Raw genomic sequence first — 24,836 nt, 5'->3', positions numbered from 1 at the left:
TAAAACTGAAAATATATTTAAAAACATAAAAAAATTTAAAGAAATGAAAGGACATATTATATTCTTGAATGAGAAGATTTTATAATATTAAGAAGACTTAGTATCACTAAACTGTCAATTCCCCAAAACTTAGTATATAAATATAATGCAATTCTAGCTAGAATCCCTGTTGGGATTAGAATTAAATGTAAGTACCTTAATGTTTATATGGAAGAATAACTGCTTGTGAATATGTAAGAAAAGTATAAAGACTGGATGAGAAGAATTTTACTAGGTATCTATTAGAGTCTTTGGATTGGAAGTAAACCAAGGATCTTATAAAGTTCAAATCAAAGAATAACTCCTCCAAATATATATTTAAGAAAAACAGTAGAGGCAGAAAAGACTTACCAGCTATGAGAATATGCTAGTAAGTCATCATAATCAAACAAATATGTATTAGTGGTATATTAAATAAATTAGTTGAACAGAAGAGAGAACATACTAATCAATGCTAGCATGTATAAAATTTCAACATATGACAGATGATAGCTCTATTCAGTGGAAAGGATGGATTATTTAATATATAATACTGATAAAACCGGTTATCCATTTGGAAAGACTAAACCCTCATATCTCACACCATATAAAAAATAAATCTTACCTGTATTAAAGACTTAAATGTAGGAAAACTCAGGAGACTGTCTGTATAATTTAAGAATGGGAGGCACTATTTTAACCAAAACTAATCAGAAATAATTAAAGGCAGTGATTTGTACAAAACGAAAAACTTGGATATGGTGAAATTTACCATAAAAAGTCAATAAAAAAATTATACATTAGAAAAACAATTAAATAAAAAAATTAAATATAGATTATAATTACTACACTATACAAACTGCTCTTAAGAATTATCAAGGAAAATTCCAATAATGCAATCTATAAATAGGCAATCCATAGAAGGGAAAATTAAAATATCTGATATCTGCTCCCAGTTTATGTAATGAGTCCTTATTTTCCATTCTAACATCAGTTCCTTTCCAGATTTCCTAGTCTACAAAATGTTCCCATTATTAAATATTCCCAAGAAAAGAGGTTCAGAGCGCTTGTGACTTCCTTCGCCCCGTCTACTCAGTCGGGTGTTCACCTCCCTCGTCCTGGGTAGTCTGCTCAATCTTGGTTCTATCTTAGTTTTCCCATCTTGGCGATGGAGAGGACCAAGGAGACACTGGGACAAGCTTGAGCCTAGGAATCTGACTAGGTCTGCGTTCACTCCCTGCCATTTATCAGCTATGTGAAAACAGGCATGTTACCGTTCTAGGCCTTGATCCTCTCCTCTGCAAGATGGGATAATTATACCTGTTTTTCATAGTCACTGTGGGAATTGACAAAAGCAATTTATATACAGTGCACATTAGGACCTAAAAATGTTAGTTCCCACCTACTTCAGCTTCTTACGGTTAGTCTAGGCCTGGGTTACCAGCACAGATATTTTCTAAATGGCTACCCAGCTCCAATTGCTTGATGTCTGGAATACCTCCAATCACTGCTAATAGCTTAATTTTGCTAAAACACGGCTTATATTATATCATTCTCCTGACTACCAACTTTCAACGATTCCTACTGCCTTTAGGGAAAAGTGCAAATTACATAGCCTTAGTGCCAAGACACTTACTCCTCTGAGGTAGAAATTTAAAACTTTGCCCAAGGTGCCCAAAACACAATTTTTAATATTTTCATTTGGGAAAAATTAAGGAGTACATTCACTTAAGTCTCATCACTCTAATTAGCAGAACGGGAAGGGAAGATGGTAAACACTGATCACAGGCACAGTTATTGACGTAGTTACTAGTAATTAGGCATATTTGCAACATAAAATAATTAAAACAAGACTTTTTATAAGAGAAATAAAGATTTAGACATTTCTTATTATGGCTAGTTGCTAACAACAGCAAAAAATAATTTTCTTTTACCTACGACTTCTTTTTGCAAGTCATGGCATCTGGTTTGCAAGTTTACTTCCTGTTGTTTGGATGCCTGAATCTGCTGAGATCTCAGTATGGCTGCATCTGACAACAATTTCAGATTTTTCATTTCCTCTTCAAGGCATGTCTTATTTCTCTGGGACACTGTCAAACTTTTCTTTAGTATCTCTATTTCTGTAAAGAAAATTCAAAGTTTACTAATAGACAAAATTAAATCATAAATCATTTCCTCATAGAATGATTATTTTCTTTTAGGAAATTAATAGTTGAAAGTCAAGATGACTTTTCTGTCAGTATAATGACACCTAACCAAAAAATTTAAATTTAGTAGTTATTCTGAAAAAAATAAAAGGATTGTATCACTAAATGATGCATGAGAATCTTTCGCAGTTTAGCCTTGAAATCGTATTAAATGGCAATCCATTTTGCTTTTTAAATACTCACATATATGAATATCTGCATAATGTTCTGAGTTTTATTGAAATTAAATTGTCTTCCTGGCACCATGATTCAGAAAAGTAAATTTAAATGTGCTAGCATGAGCTGGTTGGGTGACATTTCTAGGAAAGTAACTAGGGTATATGCTATACAAATTATGAAGAAAGGCAGTAGGGGTGGAGAGGAATAAAAGAATGTAGTGTCCAAAACTAATAAATTTATGGGCAGAAAGTATTAGTTAATATACCTTAATGATTCTAGTAATACTCTGTGCCCTCAAAATGAGACCAGAATTTCATCATAGCAATCACTTGGCATTATTCTATCTCCTTAGATTAAGCTTAATAGAAATATGCCTTGACAGCATTATGTAGATTTAAATGTGCTAATTTTACATAATTTTGTGAGAAATGCATGGAGCACATTACCCTTTAGAATAATTATCAAGATCTCCCTTAATCAATCTCTTCAGCATGACTGTCTTAAGCCACTATTAAAATATTTTAAAAACCAGACAATAATGGTAAAGTACTATAAAATTTGTACAACCACAGTTTATTTGAATTGATGAGGATGTGACCTATATGAAAATATGGACAGTCTGCTTTTTCCGCTTGGCATCCCCTCCCTTGGTTAGCTTGTCCTGGGCTGTGTGATGGGTGTAGCGCGTGACTGGGTATCAGAGGAGTCTGGCTTGGTCTTAGAGCCACCACAGCAGAAGCAGCAGCCATGTGGGCAAGTGAAAACCAGAAGCAGACATCCCTAAGACAGACATAGCAGCAGGGGCAATGTGGCCTGGTAAGTGGTTACAGGAGAAGTCAGCTGCTAGGCCAGACGGGGCACAGAGAAGAGAATATGCCGATGAGTAGGATTAGGAACGTAGTCCAAGCAGAGGAATGCAAAATGTCTTTCTGTGGGTGACGAGTATGTCTGGAAGAGAACATGACCCTGAAGACGGATCTAGGGCATGAGCACAAAGGGTCTGGCACCTTCATCACTTTTAATTACTGCTCAAAATGGAAAACCTGGGGCAATAAATTGGCAGGGACCAAATAAGTGAGGTTCTACTATATTCCAATGATTACTTTATATGGGAATCTTTTTCCTAAGAATAACTATGTGCTTCTAAATATTTATGGATATGCACCTGTTTGTATGAGGAAAACTGCTAACACACTAGTGCATAAAATTTTAAAAGAAGAGAGTTTAAAAAAATATGGAGGTTGCAGTTTTTCCTCAGGCCTAAACAGTCTTCTTGGGTATTTCTGTATCAAGGTGGCTCCTTATGCTGAATAAATTGTCTCATATCCTAATCATATCTGTGTTTAAATCAGAATGACACTGCAGAGGAGTCTGCACATGCTGTCACCTATTTTTCATTTGCCAGAATAATACTGCTTAGGTTAGCAGGCTGACTCTGTAAGTATACACTACTATCTGTCTCGAAAATAACTGCTCGTGTCAACATGACTTTCTATCTGACATTAAAATAATAAGAATCTGCAATACAAATTTATTTGTAAAATATATTCTTAACACATGGAAAAGTACAGCAAGATTTCCAAAACAACAGGAACAATGTTTCTGACATGGTATTAGGAGAGTAAACTCAACGAAGGTGAAGTCAGTCACCCTTGGCAAATTACACATCCCTGTTGTTTGGCAATCCTGGTGTCAAATAGTCAATCCTACTTTCATCATTTTACAACTTCCTGTCAGTCACGTATCCCAATTTGGGGTTCAGAAGTTATCTCCATCAGATTAACCTATTCTGGTCGTTATACCCACCTTCTGTTTCCCCTGCGCCTCAGTACCCCCTATGAAGGCCTCCTGACCTCATACATCTGGCCTGCCACTGCTCATAGGCTACCATGGCCTGGAAATCTTTCCTGACCCAATCTGGAAGTGACCTACATCTTCCTGGAACTCGCACCAGCTATCCCATTTTTATTGCACTGATCATATGCATACATATGACCTACTATTAGACTGTAAGTTATTTTAGGTCAAGATAATATCTTACTCATTTTTTATGCCACCCACAATTTCTACCATGATGTCCTAGAAATGACAGGAGCTCAATACATATCTACTAAATGAGTAAAGTCATTGTTGAGCAAAACCCCTAGTTTCTGATATACCGGTTTCTGAATATTTTTTTTCTTACCTTACCCTTCACTTCATAGGCAAGCATTTTGAGCCCCAGATTATTTAATGTCAGACTAGATAAGGTAGTAAAACACATAAGCAAAAGGAGCAAACATTTTTTTTTTAAGGAGCAAACATTCTTAATAAGATAAACAAATAGGCCTATCCTATCCCTAATCTCTTCAATTTTATGAAAAATGTGGGCTACATCTCTATGCCCAATTCAGAACTTGAATTTTAAAAGTTCAAGAGCTATTCAATCAATAGTTACTTTGATAATGGAAGCAAATTGATTCTACTTAAAATAGTCTACCTTTAGTGTGGTGATTCTACCCTAAAAATACTTTTTTCCTGAAATTTCTGGAAAAATAAAATCCTGTGCTCTGGTTTAAGAAAACCTAATCTAAGAAAATTTGAACTAAAATATATTGATTACACAAAGAGAAATCCACTCCTTAGAGGGGTAGGAAATATTTCACTCATATCTGCTATTCAATAATCAACATATTTTGTCAGTAAAATATTAAGCAATGCCTTTTCTAGGAATATTGTTTCTTTTTTGGACTTTGATTTTAAGCCTAAATTTTAATGTGCAAATCTTTTAAAGTATCTCAAATAATGTTGTGCAATGTGTATGGGGTTCACTATATTTATTAGTTTGTTAGGGCTGCTGTATGAGTGGCTGAAGCAACAGAAATTGATTTTTTTTTCATAGTTCTGGAAGCTAAAAAGTCTGAGATCAAGCTATCAATTGGGTAAGTTTCTTCTGAGGGCCAGGAAGGATGGATCTGTTCCAGGCCTTTCTACTTGGCTTGGAGACACTTGGCTGTGTCTTCAAGACTCTTCCCTCTGTATGTATCTGTTTCCAAATTTCCTCTTTTTTATAAGGAACATCAATCACATTAGATTAGAGCCCATCCACTTTATTTCTTTAAGGACTCTAATTCCAAATGTAACTGTATTTGTAGTCCTGAGGGATTAGGACTTCAATGTATGAATTTAGGGGAGTGATAAAATTCAGCCAATAACACTACAGTTTAGAATACTTATTAGCATTTACATTGTGATTATAAATATGCAAAAAATAGATGAGCATGTGTTGGAATAGGAGATAAAATGAGAAAATGAAAATAATTATGTTAGGATAAAGGAATTAGGAATATGAATTAGGAGGTTATTTCACTTCTTATAAAAATGTTTCATGTTTTTTTATATCAACTTTTCAATTGAAGAACTATGCCATGCAGAATCAAATCATACCATAAAGATACATCCATGTAGATCATAAATAAAAGCTGAGAGTTTTTTTAAAAGTATTTGTCATTTAAAATGTTTGTAATACTGTCAAAGTTTATAGCTAATACAGGTTTTTCGCTTTCAGAAGAACTATCATACAATGTTAACTAATTTAAGTACAATTATTAGTATTACTCTTACATATTTCTTTATCTCGATAAGATCATTCTGTTGTTCTTAGTCCTGTTAGCCACATGGACTTAAAATTATTTTAGGTCATTATGTTCTCAGGAAATCTCTACAGTTTTAGACATTTCTAATAGATGTGATTTCATTTCATTATGGTTATAATTTGCATTTCCCTAATTGACTAATGATGTTGAACAATTTTTCACACGCTTTTTGCCATCTGCATATCCTCTTTGGTGAAATTTTTGCTGATATATTTTGTCCATTTCCTAATTACACTGTTTCTTTAAAATGTAGAGTTTTGAGAGTTTTTCATGTATTCTAGATAAAAGTCCTTTGTGTGGTCCACAAGTGTTTTCTCCTAATCTGTAACTTGCCTTTTCATCCTTTTACCAGGTCTTAGTGCAAAAGTTCTTAATTTTATTGAGGTTCTAACTATTAAGGTTTCCTATTGTACATCATGCTTTTTTTTTTTTTTTTTGGCCTATAGATAACCAATTACTCTAGTAATTACTCCAATTACTCAATTGTCTCCGATATTACTTTCAGTCAGTTAAAAAAGGCTAGGCTATCCTTCCTCCACTGAACTGCTTGCTTACCCTTGTCAAAAATCAGTTCAACATATTTATGTGGGTCTGTATTTTATATGTACATATATATTTAATATATTATTTATATATTAATAAATACATTTAAACTATAAGAACATTAATTTTATTTATTTTATTTTTTTATTAATTTTATTTAAGGCTACAAGCCTGCCACAAGAACACTTTAGGATAAATGTGTGGACATATGTTTTTACTTGTGGAGGGCATAAATATCTAAGGGAAGAATTTCAAGGATCATTGGTTAGGTATATATTTAGTTTTATAACAAAACCTGTCAGATCTTTTTTCAAAGTGGCTATAGCATTTTATACTTTCACCAATTTGTATAAGAGTTCCATTTGCTTTCCTTTCTCACCAACATTTGCTATTCTCAAGCTTTTTCATTTTAACCAATCTGGTGAGTATGTACTATTGACATTTGCATTTCCCTTTTGACCAATAATGTTGAGCACTTTTTCATGTCGTTATTGGTCATTTGTATGTTTCCTTGTAAAGTGTCCATTCAAATCTTTTGGCCATTTTTGATTGGGTTTTTTGTCATTTTGTTACTGACTTGTTGGTATTCTTCATGTAACCTGGACAGCAGTTCTTTGACACGTTTTTCTAAAATATTTTTTCTGTCTGTGGCTTACCTATTCATTTTCTTAATGGCATGTCTTGATGAACAGAAGTTTTTAATTTTGATAAAGTCTAACATACCAAGTTTTAGTCTTTTTCTTACTTTTATGTCCTATCTAAGAAACCTTCATTTACTACCAATTTATGAAGATATTTGCTCTATTTCTTCTTTGATAGTTTTAGCTTTTATCTCTAATTCTATGATTTATCTTGAATTAATTTCATGTAGCAGTCAAGGTATATTTTGCCATATGCTTATTCAGTTGTTCTATCACAATTTGCTGAAAGACTTTCTCACATTGGATTGTTTTTGACACATTTGTCAAAAGTGAAGTAGTCATACAAATAGGATCATTTACCAGGCTATTTTGTTCCACTAATCTATGATGATCCATATGCCATAATACATAATAAATCTTAGAGACAGGTAACATTAATTTTCCACTGTTTGGATACCTTTAAAAGAGTTAGTGTTTATTAGCTTTTTAGTTTTATCTTTTTGTATTTATTTTGTAGTGACTGCTTTATGAATTATATATCTTTTAGTCTACATATAATATTTATCATATTAAATCACATAAAATATAAAAAGTGCAACTATTTGGATTTATTTACCACTTCTCTCCATCTTTATGTTCTAGTTGTCATAGGTTAACATACTTTATAAACCCTACGTATAATAATAATTCCTACTTTAAGAATATACAATTTTTTTAATTCAAAGAAATAGTCTTTCATACTTACTCATATTTATCACTTATGGTACATTTTAATCCATCCTAAGGGCTCTGGGGTTCTGTTCATTTTTTTTTCAAAGTTTATCTCTCCTCTTTAAAATGAATCTTTTCTATTGATCTATCTTAAATTCACTGATTTTTTTTTCTATAATCACAATATGCTATATAGGTCTATCCAGTAAATTCTTATTTCAGGTATTGTACTTTTCCATTTTGAATATCCAATTTTTAATAGTTTTTTGCTAAAGTATTCTATCTTTTCATTCATTACTAGCTTACTTTCCTTTATGTCACTGAACATAGTTAACAGCTAATTTGAAATCCTGGTTAGTCATTTATATCATCTGGATCAACTCAGTATAGGCCATGTTTTCCTGTTTCTTTCCAGACCAAGAAATTTGGGGTTGTATCCTGAACATTGAGGATGTTATGTTATGGAGACCCTGAAATCTCTTATGCTTGTCTAAAGGTTAGTGATTTTGGCATGGTTTTATTTTAATAAGCAGTTAACCTGGCTGAACCCAAACTGTAAAATACGTCTTCCCTTGGGTAAGCAGCAGCTAAAATATCAATTATTTTGGCTTTTGATGCGTTGTTTAAAATTTTCCCTGTGCACATGTATTTCAAGAATAGGCCAAAGATTTGGAAAGAGTTTATATGCAAAAATCTGAGCGCTCTCTCTGATCATCTCTTTTCTGGGATATTCTCTCTCAGAGGATGCCTTAATCTGTGTCCTCCAGTCTTTAAGCCAAAAACACTATAGATTTCTATCAGAGTCTTAGCTTCCCTGTATGGAACACACTGTACCCTGCCCTCAATCTAACAGCCTTAAACAAACAAACAAAAATAAAAAATAAAACCCCAGAGAATTTACCCAGTTCCATTATTTTCTTTTACAAAATATATCAGTTTCATAGAAAAATTATGCAGAAAGTACTGAGAATTTCCACATAACCTCTCTCCATACATGCACAGCCTCTCCCATCATCAACACCCTGCACCAGAGTGGGACATTTCTTATAATCAACGAACCTATACTCACACATCATAATTATCCCAAATTCTTAGTTTTTATTAGAATTCACTCTTGGGTTTTACATTCTGTGGGTTTTGACAAATGTAAAATGACATGTACCCACTATTGTAGTATCATATGAAGTATTTTCATTGCTCTAAAAATCCTTCAACTCAACCTATTCATATTTCCCTTCCACCTTGGCAAAAACAGATTTCGTTACTATATCCATAGTTTTGCCTTTTTTTCAGAATGTCATTTAGTTGGAATCTTATAGTATGTGGCTTTTTCAGATTGGCTTCTTTCACTCAGTAATATGCCTTCTCTCAATATTTGTCATTTCTTCTGTTATATTAACGATTAAGTTTTGGTCACTGTGCAGTGTTTTTAAGTAGTGATTTTGTCCAGAATTTATCAGTTACCCGAGGAAAGACTGATCCAACATGAAATACAAAGTCATGAACAGAAGAAAAAATTTAAAGTACAAATTGGCACATTGAACAGTAATAAACAGACTTCTGGTCACAGCTCCAGATAGATGTATCATGGTTTATCTTAGGTCAGCCTATAATTATTGAATTCCAGTGTTCAGAGAGGCCATAACAGCCTGCTAGTTTACCAACCAATAACAAATTTAAAAGTTGATCACAAGTCCCATCACATAAAATGAAGAATTATTTCATTACATATGATGCACCATACACCCAAAAAAAGAAAAGAAGATGATTACATTGTAAATATACATAACAAACCTGTCAAGGCTGTTTCACTTATGGATTTAATTTGTAGAAAAACTTCTCCTTTCAGTGAAGTCCAATTTTGAAAATTATCACATACTTCATTTTTAATACTGGTTAGCTCCCTTTTAGTAAAAGTAAGTAGTGAAAGAGTCTTATTCCAGAAATATTTGTACTCCACCAATTTTTGACTGTAAAATAGTTTTAAAAAAATTAAGAATTTTTTAAAAAGGAAGCATAATCACAAATATTTCATCAAGAAAATGGTTTTCTTTGAAAAAACATTTTGAGAATGACCATATAATTTATTGTCTAAATGGAGACAATTTTGAAAGTAAAAGGAGTAAAATAAAGGTGCTATTTTATTTTGCTGAGATGACAGATATAAACTGAGGATATCCTAGGAAAACTGAGGTATATGGTCACTCCACCTTATTTCTATTGTGTTATTATTTTAGCTATAAATAAAGACAGCTAACTTTTTCATACACATTAATTCTATTAATCTTTTAAATTCATTCAACAGTAAATATTTAGTAAAGAAAATTAGGTCAAAGTGAAAATCAGAGCCAAAATGAGAATCTCAGATTCTTAGACAGTATTCTTGCTACATACCGAGATTCTCCAGGCTATGTAAAAGCTGCGGTAATAATATCTTTTAAAATGATTGATCCAGTGCTTTTGCTTCATGAAATGTCACAATTCAAAGTAATCACATATTTTTTTTCAATCTCAGTGATTTTTATCACTTCAGATGTTCTGGCTATAATTTACCTAATAATCAAAAAAGATTCAGGCATAGATCTAGGAGTTATTAGCAAAAAAAATGATGACTGAAGCCATGGAAGTGTAATTATTTGTTTAATATTTATCTTCTCGAATAGACAAGATTTATGATGCAGAGACTATATCTGTCTTATTCATCACAGTTTCCCAAGCACCTAGCACAGTACCTACCACATGTATATGCTCAACAAATACTGACAAAGGAATGAGTAAAAATAATAGATCACCCAGTTGGATGAATGAAGAAGTGAATAGTGCTGAGGACAAAAACACTGGATAACACTAACATTTATGGGACTAAAACAGAAAAGAATCCCTCAAAAAAGACTAGGGAGTAAAAGAGAAAAAAAAAAGTAATATCAGAAATCCAGGAAATCAGAGAATTTAAGCAAAAAGGTAGTGGCCAGTGTTTAAGCCTTCAGATAAAGGCTGAACAGAGTCCACCGTACCTGATATTAAGGAGGCCTCTGGTGATCTCAGAGAGAAGCATTAGGTAGGAAAGGACGGAGCTATAAAGCAGAAGTGACAAAACAGGTGATACCATAATCACGAACCTTGACTTAAATGGCAAGAAGAGAAAGAGAAAAATGCAGAGTAGAATGGTTTGTTGAGGTAAGAGACACCTGAGCATACACATAGCCACAAGTACAATTAGAGGCTAAAAACCCAGACAAGAGGTGCAGTCAATTTCTTGTGTAAAGTCCTAGAAAGGACAGATGTAAGGCAGAGGCTAAAAGATTAGCCTTTGTCAGAAAGAAGGGTGATATCATTTTATATGTCAACTAAAGTCCACCTGAGTGACCAGAAGCCACAGGAGAGGCCTCAATCAGCATGCAGAGCTGGGAGCTAAGAGACGCTAATTTCAAAAAGGAAGAGAAGGAGTCCAAATAGATCACTTAGTCAAGGGGGACAAAAGTAAGAATGGGGAGTTTGAATGTGGAGCCAGAAACTGGTAAGACAGGGAGACAAGAGCTAAGAACTAAGTCAAGGTCAAGGGGCTAATGGTTTGGTTTAAGGAAGCTGCTGAGAGTAAGCCATATACATGGGAGCCCAGGCTTAGAAGGATATTTAACAGAAAAAAAGACTGGATGCAGATTCAGGGGCTTCTGTAGGAGAAGGGCAGAACACAGAAAGTTCAAGCTTATTGGCTAGGAGCAGATTCATGTTTTGTGGGGCCTAAATCTTATATGATTAGTGGTGAGTGGGAGGAGTGCTTTCTAGAAAAAAAGAATTCAAAAATGATGTCTATATGAGGTGGCTGAGTAGCTCAGTTGGTTAAGCATCCAACTCTTGATCTCAGCTCAGGTCATGGTCTCAGGATTGTGAGATCGAGCTCCACGTCCAGCCTCATGCTAGGTGTGGAGCCTGTTTAAGATTCTCTCTCTCTCTCCCTCTGCACCCCAACTCTTTCTTGCTCTAAAAAAATATATTTAAAAATTAAGTTTAAAAGTGCAATTATATAGAGGATGAGAAAAATCATTATAAATAAAAATTAAGTTGATGAATTCCACCAATATCACAAAATACAGGAAAATAATAAGCCGAAACCAAGAGTCAGAGGCTTAACCAACTTGAGCCGCTCAGGTGCATCCACTTGCAATTCTTGTCTACATGTTCTATAACCACTTGTTCATATGAGAACCATTTTTATATAATACTTTATGGGGAGAGAATATAAAAATTATATAACTTTTCATCTAGCATGGCCATTAGTTTTTTTTATTACTGGTAGTTTCAAAAGATTCTTTCAGGTTTATGGCTTATTATTGATAATACTGTGTAAATATTATATACCATGTAATTTGGAAAAAAGCTTATCAATTTTTTATATGATCATAGGATTAGGAGCATTTCAAGTGTTTTTAGAAAATGACTAGGCTTAAATTGTCTTTGAAATGATGAAACTCATAAACCAATTTATCTTAGATGTCCTTGAAGTCGTATGATTTTTATGTTGTAGTCAGTGAAATTGGCAAGACACTTAAATCTTTTGTAAATTGGCAAGACACTTAAATCTTTCTTCAATGTATTTGAATAACTGACTCCACTTCATTGAATGGATTATGAAATAATCCAAGAGATTTTTGTTTTGTTTTGTTTTAAAAATTTTATTTATTTATTCATGAGAGACCCAGAGAGAGAGACAGAGATACAAGCAGAGGGAGAAGCAGGCTCCATGCAGGGAGCCTGATGCAGGACTCGATCCCAAAACTCCAGGATCATGACCCAAGCCAAAGGCAGATGCTCAACCACTGAGCTACCTAGGTGCCCCAATCCAAGAGTTTTTGTTGAAAATGTATCTTTCTTTTAATGAATTCACCTGTAATATAATCTGCAAAAAAGTTACATTTTTTAAAGATTTTATTTATTTATTCATGAGAGACACAGAGAGAGAGAGAGGCAGAGACACAGGCAGAGGGAGAAGCAGACTCCATGCAGGGAGCCCAATGTTGGACCCAATCCCAGGACTCCAGGATCACGCCCTGAGCCGGAAGGCAGACATTTAACCGCTGAGCCACCCAGGCATCCCAAAAGTTACAATTTTTTTTGCCAGAATAATTTCTATGCTTAAATTCATCTTTCTTGTTTTTATTCCATTAATTTAAAAAAATTCATACACATCAAAATTTTTAGTATGTGATGTCTAGCTTATATTATTGAAGCATTCTAAAATGTTTCCAAATGGCAGGTTTAATACTGTCTTCCCAACTCAATTTCCCTTTTTCAGATTCCCCAAATGCTTGTGACGACTCCAAGTGCGTATCAACATCAGAAGTTTGAGAAAGAGGGATCCCTGGGTGGCGCAGCGGTTTGGCGCCTGCCTTTGGCCCAGGGCGCGATCCTGGAGACCCGGGATCGAATCCCACGTCGGGCTCCCGGTGCATGGAGCCTGCTTCTCCCTCTGCCTGTGTCTCTGCCTCTCTCTCTCTCTCTGTGTGTGTGTATGACTATCATAAATAAATAAAAATTAAAAAAAAAAAAGTTTGAGAAAGAGAAAAATCAGAATGGAAAAAGAAAGAATTTTAACCAATTACCTTTAGGCCATCTTACTTTTGTGAGAGGCCCTCTGAGAACCTTGGAAGGGGCTCCTGAGTGAAGAGGTCTGAAATTTACGTGTCATTCCATTCACAGTAAATGATGTCTGTGTTTATAATGTTAATTGTTTTTTTTTTTTTTTTTGCAAAATATGAAGGAAGACACATAGCTGCTGAGAGATGAGTAGTCCAAGCAGAATAGTGAGGACTTAGAATAGTATTGGGGAAACTGAAGCCCTGGTATTTAACAATCTGTTAGTATGAAGACTGACAGTTGTAAGGGTAATTACATCTAAATGAGTAGCGGTAAAAGGAGTTGGAATATTGGTAAACTCCTCTAGGAAGAAACATCCTCCACGTAGAAAGTCCTAAAGAATCCACACACACCCTCAAATACTAGAACGAACAGGTTCATCAAGTTCACAGGCCACTGGATACATGATCTACATGCAAAAATCAGCTTTATGTCTGTATACCAACAATAACCAATTGCAAAAATAATGTTAAAATAACCCTATTCATAATAACATTAAAAAGAATAAAATATTTAGAAATAATTTACATATTTACCCCAAAGATACAAATGCAGTGAAAGACCAAGACATCTGCACCCCAATGTTCACAGCAGCAGTGTCCACAATAGCCAAACTGTGGAAGGAGCCACGATGTCCTTCAAAAGATGAATGGATAAAGAAGATGTGATCTCTATATACAATGGAATATTACTCAGCCATTAGAAGAGACGAATACTGGCCATTTGCTTCAACGTGGATGAACCTGGAGGGGATTATGCTGTGTGAAGTAAGTCAATTGGAGAAGGACAAACATATGGTTTCATTCATACGGGGAATATAAGAAATATTAAAAGGGACTTTAAGGGAAAGGAGGGAAACTGAGTGGGAAAAATTAGAGAGGGAGACAAACCATCAGAGACTCCTAACTCTGGGAAACGAACAAAGGGTTGCGGAAGGGGAGGTGGGCACGGGTTGGGGTGACTGGGTGATGGGCACAGAGGGGGGCACATGATGGGATGAGCACTGGGTGTGATACTGTACGTTGGCAAATCAAACTCCAATAAAAACAAATGGAAAAAAAAAGAAAGAAAAGAATTTACAAAAGGAGTGTGAGACTTGTACAGGCATAACTTGGAGACATTGCAGGTTTGGTTCCAGACCACCACAATAAAGTAAATTTCACAATGAAATGAGTCAAACTTGTTTGGTTTCTCAGTATATCTATAGAAGTTATGTTTATACTATATTGTAGTCTATTAAATGTGCAAAAGTATCATGTCTTAAAAATGTATATATATTAATTAAAAATACTTTATTGCTAAGAACTGCTATCATGGGATCCCTGGGTGGCGCAGCGGTTTGGCGCCTGCCTTTGGCCCAGGGCACGATCCTGGAGACCCAGGATCGAATCCCACGTCAGGCTCCCGGTGCATGGAGCCTGCTTCTCCCTCTGCCTGTGTCTCTGCCTCTCTCTCTCTCTGTGTCTATCATGAATAAATAAATAAAATCTTTAAAAAAAAAAAAAAAAAGAACTGCTATCATATGCATTTTCAATGAGTCACAACCTTTTTGCTGGTGGAGAGTGTTGCCTCTACGTTGATGGCTGCTGACTGATCAGGATGATGGTTGCTAAAGGTTGGGATGATTTGACAATCCTTTTTTTTTTTTTTTTGGTGCAAAAAAAGTGATTTTTATTAAAGCACAGACACAGGATCTGAAGGCCTAAAGAGCTGCTGCAATGGGATTGTGAGGAGTAGCTGAGTATATACTTGGGAACTAGGGGAGGTAAGGAAAAAGGGAGGTTTCCAAAAGGACTTTAACATGCTAAAGAGGACTTAAAATATAAGACTGTAATGAAGTTTGCCATGCCAATTGACTTGCTTTTTCACAAATGACTCCTCTGTAGCATGCAATGCTGTTTGATAGCATTTTACCCACAGAATTTCTTTCAAAATTTGAGTCAATCCTCTCAAACCCTGCCCACCACTTTATCAACTAAGTTTATGTAATTTTCTAAATCTTTTATGTCATTACAACAATCTTCTTAGCATCTTCACCAGGAGTAGATTCCATTCCAGGAAACCAGTTTCTTTGCTCATCCATATGAAGCAACTCCTCATCCGTTAAAGTTTTATCATGAAATTGCAGCAATTCAGTCATATCTTTAGGTTCTATTTCTTTTTTTTTTTTTTTTTTTTTTAGGTTCTATTTCTAATTCCAGTTCTCTCGCTATATCTTTAGATTCTATTCCTTTTTTTAATAATAAGTTTATTTTTATTGGTGTTCAATTTGCCAACATACAGAATAACACCCAGTGCTCATCCCGTCAAGTGCCCCCTCAGTGCCCGTCACCCATTCACCCCCACCCCCCACCCTCCTCCCCTTCCACCACCCCTAGTTCGTTTCCCAGAGTTACGAATCTTTATGTTCTGTCTCCCTTTCTGATATTTCCCACACATTTCTTCTCCCTTCCCTTATATTCCCTTTCACTATTATTTATAGTCCCCAAATGAATGAGAACATATAATGTTTGTCTTTCTCTGATTGAGTTACTTCACTCAGCAGAATACCCTCCAGTTCCATCCACGTTGAAGCAAATGGTGGGTATTTGTCATTTCTAATGGCTGAGTGATATTCCATTGTACATCCTAATTCCAGTTCTCTCGTTATTCTCACTACACTAGTTACTTCCTCCACTGAAGTCCAGGACTCCGCAAAATCATCCATGAAGCTTGGAATCACCTTCGTGCAAACTTCTGTTCATGTCGATATTCTGACCTCTTCCCATGATTCACAAATGTTCTTTTTTTTTTTTTTTTTGATTCACAAATGTTCTTAACAGGATCTAGAATGGTAAATCTTTCGCAGAAAGTTTTCAGCTTACATTGCCCAAGTCCATCAGAGTAATCATTATCAATGGTAGCTATAACCTTACAAAATGTATTCCTTAAATAATAAGGCTTGAAAGTCAAAGTCACTCCTTGACCCAGGGGCTGCAGAATGGATGGCATGAAAACATTAATCTAATTGTACATCTCCACTACACCTCTTGGATGACCAGGTGCACTGTGAATGAACAGTCATATTTTGAAAGGAAAATTTTTTTCTGAGCAGTAAGCATCAACAATAGGCATAAAATATTTAGTAAATCATATTGTAAGCAGATTTGCTATCATCCAGGCTTTGTTGTTCTGTTCCTAGAGCACAGGAAGCACATAAAACAGCATAATTCTTAAGGGTTCTCGAATTTTCAAAAATCATAAATGAACATTGGCTTCAACTTAAAGTCGCCAGCTGCATTAGCCCCTCACAAGGGAGCCAGCCTGTCCTTTGAAGCTTTAAAAACAGGCATTGACTTCTCCTGTCTAGCTAAGAAAGTCCTAGGTGGCATCTTTTCCCAATAGAAGGCTGTTTTGTCTACACTGAAAATCTGCTGTTTAGTGTAGCCACCTTCATTACTTTGCTTAACTACATCTTCTGCAAACTTGCTGTGTAGCTTCGACATCAGCACCTGCTACTTCATCTTGCACCTTTGCTATGGAGACGGCTTCTTTCCTTAAGCCTCATGAACGAAACTCTGCTAGCTTCAAACTTTTCTTCCACATCTTCCCTTTCTCAGCCTTCATAGATAGAAGTGAAGAGTAGGGGCCTTATTCCAGATTAGGCTTTGGGTTAAGGGACTATTGTGGCTGGTTTGATATTCTTCCCAAACCACTAAAACCATCTCCATATCAGCAATAAGGCTGTTTTGCTTTCCTATCACTCATGTATTCATTGGATATGAAAACTCATGTGTCCATTTAATATCCTTCAAGAACTCTTTTTTTTTGCATCCACAACTACACTAACTGTTTGGCACAAGAGGTCTAGCTTTTGGCATATCTTGGCTTTTTTTTTGTTTCCTGACTTCAAGTTTTTAATTAAGTTCTAGTTAGTTAATACATGCGGTAAAATTGGTTTTAGATGATTCATCACTTACATATAATACCCACTGTGCATCATAATTAGTGCCCTCCTTAATAATCATCACCCATTTAGCCCATCCCCCACCCACCTGCCTCCGTCAACCTTCAGTTCATTCTCTATAGTTAAAAATCTCTTATGATTTGCTTCCCTTTCTCTTTTTTCTTTTCCCTATGTTCATCTCTTTTGTTTCTTAATTCCACATGTGAGTGAAGTCATACAGTAGTTGTCTTTCTGTGACTGACTTATTTCACTTAGCATAATACACTCTAGTTTCCACCATGTCATTACAAATGGCAAGATTTCATTCTTTTTCATGGCTGAGTAATATTCTATTGTGTATACGTGTGTGTGTGTGTGTGTGTGTGTGTTCACTCGTGTATACACTCTTATGTGTATACATATATGCACACCACATCTTGTTTACCTATTCATCATTTGATGGATATTTGGGCTCTTTTCATTATTTGGATACTTACGCCTATCTTGGTTTTTGACATGCCTTCCTCACTAAGCTTAACCACTTCCAGCTTTCCATTTAAAGTGAGAAATGTGTAATTTGCATTGAGCCATCAAAAAGTCTCAAATAGCCAAATCAATATTAAGGAAAAAAAAAAGCTGGAGGTATCATAAATCCAGATTTCAAGATATACTACAAAGCTAGAGTAATCAAAATAGTATAGTACTGGTACAAAAACAGATACATAGATAACTGCAACAGAACAGAAAGCACAGAAGTAAACCCACAATTATTTGGTCAATTAACCCATGACAAAGAAGGCAAGAATATGCAACAGGGTGGGAGGAGAGAGATAGCTCTTCAATAAACAGAAGAGGAAAAAACTGGACAGTTACATGTAGAAGAATGAAACTGGAACACTTTTTAATACCACACACAAAAATAAACTCAAAATGGATTAAAGACCTAAAAATGAGACCTGAAGCCATAAAAATCCTAGGAGAGAGCACAGGCAGTAATTTCTCTGACATCAGCCATAGCAACATTTTTCTAGACAGGTCTCCTAGGCAAGGGAAACAAAAGCAAAAATAAACTATTGGGACTACATCAAAATAAAAAGCTCTGCACAGTGAAGGGAACCATCAATAAAACAAAAATAAAGGGATGCCTGGGTGGCTCAGTGGTTGAGCATCTGTCCTTGGCTCAGGGCATGAACCCAGAGTTCTGGGACGGAGTCCCGCATTGGGCTCCCGGTGAGGAGCCTGCTTCTCCCCCTGCCTGTCTCTGCCTCACTGTCTCTCATGAATAAATAAAATCTTTAAAGCAATACAAAACAAAACAAAAAGAACCTACTGAATGAGAGAAGATACTTGCAAATGATATATTCAATAAGGGGTTAACATCCAACATCATAAAGGACTTATATAACCCAACATACATACACACATACACACACAATCTCATTAAAAATGGGCAAAGGGACTTGAATAGACAGAGAAGACACAGAGATGGCCAAGAAACACGAAAAGATGCTCAGCATCACTAATTATCAGGTAAATGCAAATTAAAACTACAATGAGATACGACCCTAGACCTGTTAGAATGACTAATATCAAAAAGGTAGGAAAAAACAAGTGTTGGCAAGGATATAGAGAAAAAAGAAACTCTCATGCACTGTTGGCGGGAATACAAATTGGTGCAGCCACTGTGGAAAACATTATGGAGGTTCCTCAAAAAATTAAAATAGAAATATCATATGATCCAATAATTCCACAATTGGGTATTTACCTAAAGAAAAAGAACACCAATTCAAAAGATACATGCATCCCTATGTTTACTGCAGCATTATTTACAATAGCCAAGATATGGAAGCTAAGGATGAGATCATGTCATTTGCAACGACATGGATGGTCCTAGAGGGCATTATGCTAAGTGAAATACATCAGACTAAGAAAGACAAATACCATATGATTTCACTTGCATGTGGAAAAAAAAACCCAGATGAATAAATAAACAAAAAGTAGAATCTGACTTAGAAATACAAAGAACACGAGGCAGCCCAGGTGGCTCAGCGGTTTAGCACCGCCTTCAGCCCAGGGCCTGATCCTGGAGACCTGGGATCGAGTCCCCCATCGGGCTCCCAGCGTGGAGCCTGCTTCTCCCTCTGCCTGTGTCTCTGCCTCTCTCTCTGTGTCTCTCATGAATAAATAAATACAATCTTAAAAAAAAAAAAAAAAGAAATACAAAGAACACCCTGATGATTGCCAGAGGGGAGGGGGATGAAGGACAGATAAAATGGGTGAAGGGAAGTGGGGACATAGGCTTTCAGTTATGCGATGACTAAGTCATGAAAAGAGAAGGCGCTGCATAAGGAGTATAGTTAATGATACTGTAATAGTGTTGTATGGTGACAGCTGGGAGCTACACTCGTGGTGAGCACAGCATGATATAAACTTGTCAAACAGTCTGCCATACACCTGAAACTAATGTAACATTGTGTGTCTCTACTCAAAAACATTAATAAAAATATTTTTAATTTTTAAAAATTAAAAATATATAAAATAAATAAAATAAGAGGTGCAATTTTCCCTTTCACTAGTTCAATACCAGATTTCTAGGACAGGGCAGAGATTTCTGATGACAAAAATGATCATCTATGAGTAGACTCTTTTATCCAAAAATTATTTATTGAGCATCAGTTATGTACAAAGCATTTATGAAAGGTACTTGGCCAGGAGATGATCACCAGATAGTATACTAAAAAATCCTTATCCCAAGTAGTATTTTTAACAAAACAATATTTCTGACAGCTAGTAAATTGAAAGAAAGAAAGAAAGAAAGAAAGAAAGAAAGAAAGAAAGAAAGAAGAAAGAAAGAAAGAAAGAAAGAAAGAAAGAAAGAAAGAAAGAAAGAAAGAAATCTAACATTCAAAAAATTCATTCAACATATTAAGTCACCCAGAAACTGTGTCTATTTGTAAGGTTCATTTAACTTATTTTCCTTTTCTAAGAGCTACATTACTCAATTTTGAAAAGAATCATTGTTTCTGACATCCTCAATATATTCCATTTCAATTTTATAAAAGAAAATGAATTTCCTAGTTTCTTTAGAACATTGGGTTTTACCTTTAAGTATTATAAACCCTCCAAAGATTATATAAAAGCAGAATTAACCTTATTTATGTTGGAGATTTCTAAATTTAGTAGGTCCATTACTATCATTTGGAAAGTTAACCTATTCCAGGAGCACCTGGGTGGTTCATTCATTCAAGTGTCCAACTCTTGGTTTCGGCTCAGGTCATGACTTCATGGGTTGGGAAAACAAGGTTCATGTCAGCTCCACACTCAGCCAGGAGTCTGCTTGAAGATTCTCTTCTTCTGTCCCTTCCCCACTCAGGCATGCGCTCTCTCTCTCTCTCTCTCTCTCTCTCTCTTTCAAATAAATAAATAAATCTTTAAAAGAAAGCTACCCTATTCTATTACTTTTGTATCACTGGACTACCAGGCAGGGAATCAAATTCACCAAGAAATACTGGTCAAGGGAAAAATGAATTGGTTACTATGCTTTCATTCTAAATGTACTGCAAATAAAAGCAAGGTGTTTGCCTGATTTAAATACTATTGCTAAAACCATTTGGTTGAGATAATGATTTTTTTAAAAAAGTGAAGTTGTTTCCCTTTTCTGCATCACACTGAATATAGAAACTATATTACTAAAATATGTTTGAATGTTTATAAAGTTACTCTTAAATGTATTTTTTAAATCTTTACAATTTTCAATTCTTTAAAGATAATCTTACCTGAATACTTGTGATTGTCTCTGCTTAATTTTTAATTCATATCGCAAATGACTCAGTTCTTTCTGGACCCTCTGAAATTCATTTTGTTGACTTTTTAACTGCATGTTTACATCTTGAATCCTAAAAATATAAACAAACAACATCCATTACAAGTTTAAATATTCCTTCCAGGAAACTTTATTAAAATTTAAATATACTTTTAATAAACGTAAATATTAAGAAATTATGTATCTTTATATATGGTAAGTGAATATACAGAAAAAGCATGGAGAGGCACATATCAAACACTATTATCCCTGAGAAGGAGAGTGGAAGTGATGGGCAGAGGAAAGGCAAAGAACACTGTAGAGAGACGTAACTTTTACTCTGCATCTTCTGTACTGTTCAAATTTTTATAATGAAGTATTGCCACTTGAATTATTAATTAAAATGCAACTAAACATCAATAAATCAATTTTATCAACTTAATTTTTATTAAATACATATATATAATTGCAAATGTCACATATTACTGAGTTAAAGAAAATAGTAATCATTTGCCTTTACCTCAAATCCCACTGCCCAAAACAACTTTCAACTTTTCTCCTGATTCCTCTAGTTTTTACTTCTATATAACAAAATCATAGGCTTACATCGTTATTCCTTAATATTTCAGTTCAGATATTACCTAGTAAATCACAAATCAGTTAATATCTGATTCTGCTGCATCTGAGTCCCAAATATGACAACTTAAATATATACAAGTATATCATATTATATAAAAACAAATGTACTGTTAGCCAATCCAATGCTGATATAATAGCTTTATAGATTCATCAGGGCCCCAGGATCCTTCCAACTTTCTGGTCTACCACCTTTGTTCCATACCCTTTATTTTCATTGACCGTGATAATGGCAGAAACCCCAGCAACTCTTTTCCCATTCCAGACTAGCAGTGAGAAGAAAATAATAGCTCACTCTGTCTCTCTTAAGGAGACTTCTTGGAAGTATCACTAACTACTCCTGCGGAACTTAGACACTACTCCAAGTAAAGCTGGGAAATGTAGTCTTTAACCGGAAAGATGAGCTCCCAGATGTATCCATAGTTCTATTACTAAGGAAGAAGGGAGAATGATGTTAGGGTAGGTAGCTAGCAGCCTCTATCACAATCCTAATAAGAACTGACCCTCCTACACATACCCAGACTCTTATACACGCATACAAACACACTGCCTTCCCTGTCTTGCTCTTTAGTTAAATCAATCTTTTAATTCAGTATTTATATTATTTTTCACTAGTGAGCCACATGTTATGATAAGATCACATTTCTTGTACAACTTTTTGCTGTCCCTGGATTTAAAAACAAACAAACAAACAAAACCTCCTTCTCTTAGTTTTCTGTGTGCCTATCACTGATATATCTTCCAAATCTGACAGAGGTGTAATTCTTCTTTCTCAACACCTTCACACACAGCGGAAAACTCTTCCATATCACTTCTTTCCCAGGAAACATCCTTTCCAGAGCTCTCTATTCCCCGGCTCCAGTCTGAGTATTCTCTCGATTGACTATACAACTGTCACCCTGGGTCTTCCTTTTCATATCATTTCAGGGATATGAAATTATATCCTCAGCTTTCTTCTATCCTGGCTCTAAAGTCTTCTTCCTTCTTGGTGCACTCCTTTTGGTGGAATTGATCTTCCAGGAGCTTTTTGTGAATGGGAGGTAAATCTGAGAACATGAACATCTGAAAATGTCTTTATTGTATCTCAGACTGGACAGTTTAGCTGAATATAGGATCACAGATGAAAAAAAATATTCTTCATTCAAAAATTAGGGCACTGTTCCTGTTTCTTAACTTCCAGTGCTATTTCTGCAAAGTCCAAAGCTGCTCTAATTCCTACTTCTTTGTACAACACAGGGTATGTTCTCCCCATTCTCCCCCTGTCTTGGCTCAGAAGCTTTAAATTTTTTCTCTTTTCACTTACTATTTTTAGATTTCATCACAATATATTATCCTGTCAATCTTTTGTCATTTTCCATGCTAGGCACTTGATGAGTATTTGTTTTAGAAACTGACGTTCTTTAGTTCCAGGAATTCTACCCTAGGGAGAATGAGTCCTTCCTCTCCATTTTCTTTCCTTTCTGGAACATGTTTCTATCTGATGTGGGACCTTCTGGAGAGATCTAATTTTCTTAATATTTTTTGGTCATCTTACTACCTTGGATATTTTTAGTTTCATTATCTTCCATCCTGCCTATAAAAATTTTAATTTCTGCTATCATACTTTAATTATCAAGAATTCTTTCTTATTCTTCACTAGGTCCCTTTTCTACTAGCCTTTGTTCTTATTTCATGGATATAATTTTTTCTCTTATACTTTTGATAATTTTGGTATCAATAACAGTGTGTTTGAAAGTTTTCTTGAGCTTACTATAATGCTTCTGTTTCTTCTGGGTGTTAAAATTTTTTTCTATGTTTTGCTTTTTGTCTTTCATATTTGAAGCCTCCCTTACAAGTCTGGAGATCCTTTGTTGTCTATTCATATTTACAAATGAGGACAATTGGTCCAATTTCCACAATAATGACAAAGGGAGAAAAGAGCAAGGTGCTCTTTGAGATAAAAGAGAAGCAACAAAAGTGACATGTGGACCTTGTATAGACCCAGATTCAAATAAATAAACTAAAATTTTTTTAATATTAATGAAATTTGATTATGAACTGGGAATTAGAAAATAACGAGGAACTGTTGCTAATCTGGGGATAATGATACTGCTGTTATATAAGAAAATGGTCATCACACTGAAATAAATAAGGATGAAAATAGCATGCAGTCTTGGATTTTCCTTAAATTACTTTAACAAACAAAGAAAAGGGGAACAGATGAAACACATATGACAAAAAACATGGTGATTTTCGAATATGCATTAATAGATATTATACTATTTTCTCTTTTAAAAAAACCTAACAAATGAGGCACTGAAATGCTGTCTTTAAGCTTCCATGGTATGTGTTGGAATTGTTAAATGATGGGCTTCAACAGTGGGGAGATCATGTGGGGAACTAGTTATTTTGATAGTTCTTATGCCATTTGCCAGAGTCAGGACAAAGTACTAAAAAGCCTTTAGGGAGGAAGAGTGGTACAGAGGTTCTGAAAGCTTAAATGCACTTTTAAAATATTTTTAATTGGGATGCCTGGGTGGCTCAGTGGTTGAGCATCTATCTGCCTTCAGCTCAGGGCGTGATCCCGGAGTCCCGGGATCGAGTCCCACATCGGGCTCCCTGCATGGAACATGCTTCTCCCTCTGCCTCTCTCTATCTCTCTCTCCATGTCTCTCGTAAATAAATAAAATCTTTTTAAAAAAATAAAATTAAATTTTTAAATAAATTCTCCTATTTTCAGCCTTACTTTGTACCCTGACAAGTATTTCTCTTGGCATACTAAGAGAAAAAAAATCAGCCAAATGTTTTCAGGAATCACATCTAAAAAAAATAAGTTAACATAAATGTAGAAAATAAAAGGTTAGAAAAATATATGCCAGACAGATGCTTTAAAAATGATAAAAAGATATACATTAATATTAATATTAATAACTAGCAAGACAGTAA

At 35.0% G+C, this 24,836-nt stretch overlaps 1 protein-coding gene across 10 annotated transcripts in view; it reads right to left on the bottom strand.

Moving 5' to 3' along the window:
- LEKR1 (leucine, glutamate and lysine rich 1) overlaps positions 1–24,836 on the bottom strand; it is a 171,813-nt gene that overhangs the window by 83,437 nt on the left and 63,540 nt on the right. For all 10 annotated transcript variants that reach the window (XM_025436133.3, XM_025436137.3, XM_025436135.3 and 7 more), the window contains 3 exons: positions 21,250–21,369; positions 9,709–9,884; positions 1,953–2,138 (listed from right to left, as the gene is read on the bottom strand). In XM_025436133.3, coding sequence (XP_025291918.1) covers positions 1,953–2,138; positions 9,709–9,884; positions 21,250–21,369 — 482 coding nt within the window. The remainder of the gene's footprint in view (positions 1–1,952; positions 2,139–9,708; positions 9,885–21,249; positions 21,370–24,836) is intronic.

Source organism: Canis lupus, chromosome 23 (assembly GCF_003254725.2).
Source record: "Canis lupus dingo isolate Sandy chromosome 23, ASM325472v2, whole genome shotgun sequence".
Classification (NCBI taxonomy): Eukaryota; Metazoa; Chordata; class Mammalia; order Carnivora; family Canidae; genus Canis; species Canis lupus.
This window is presented reverse-complemented; position numbering and strand designations above follow the sequence as displayed.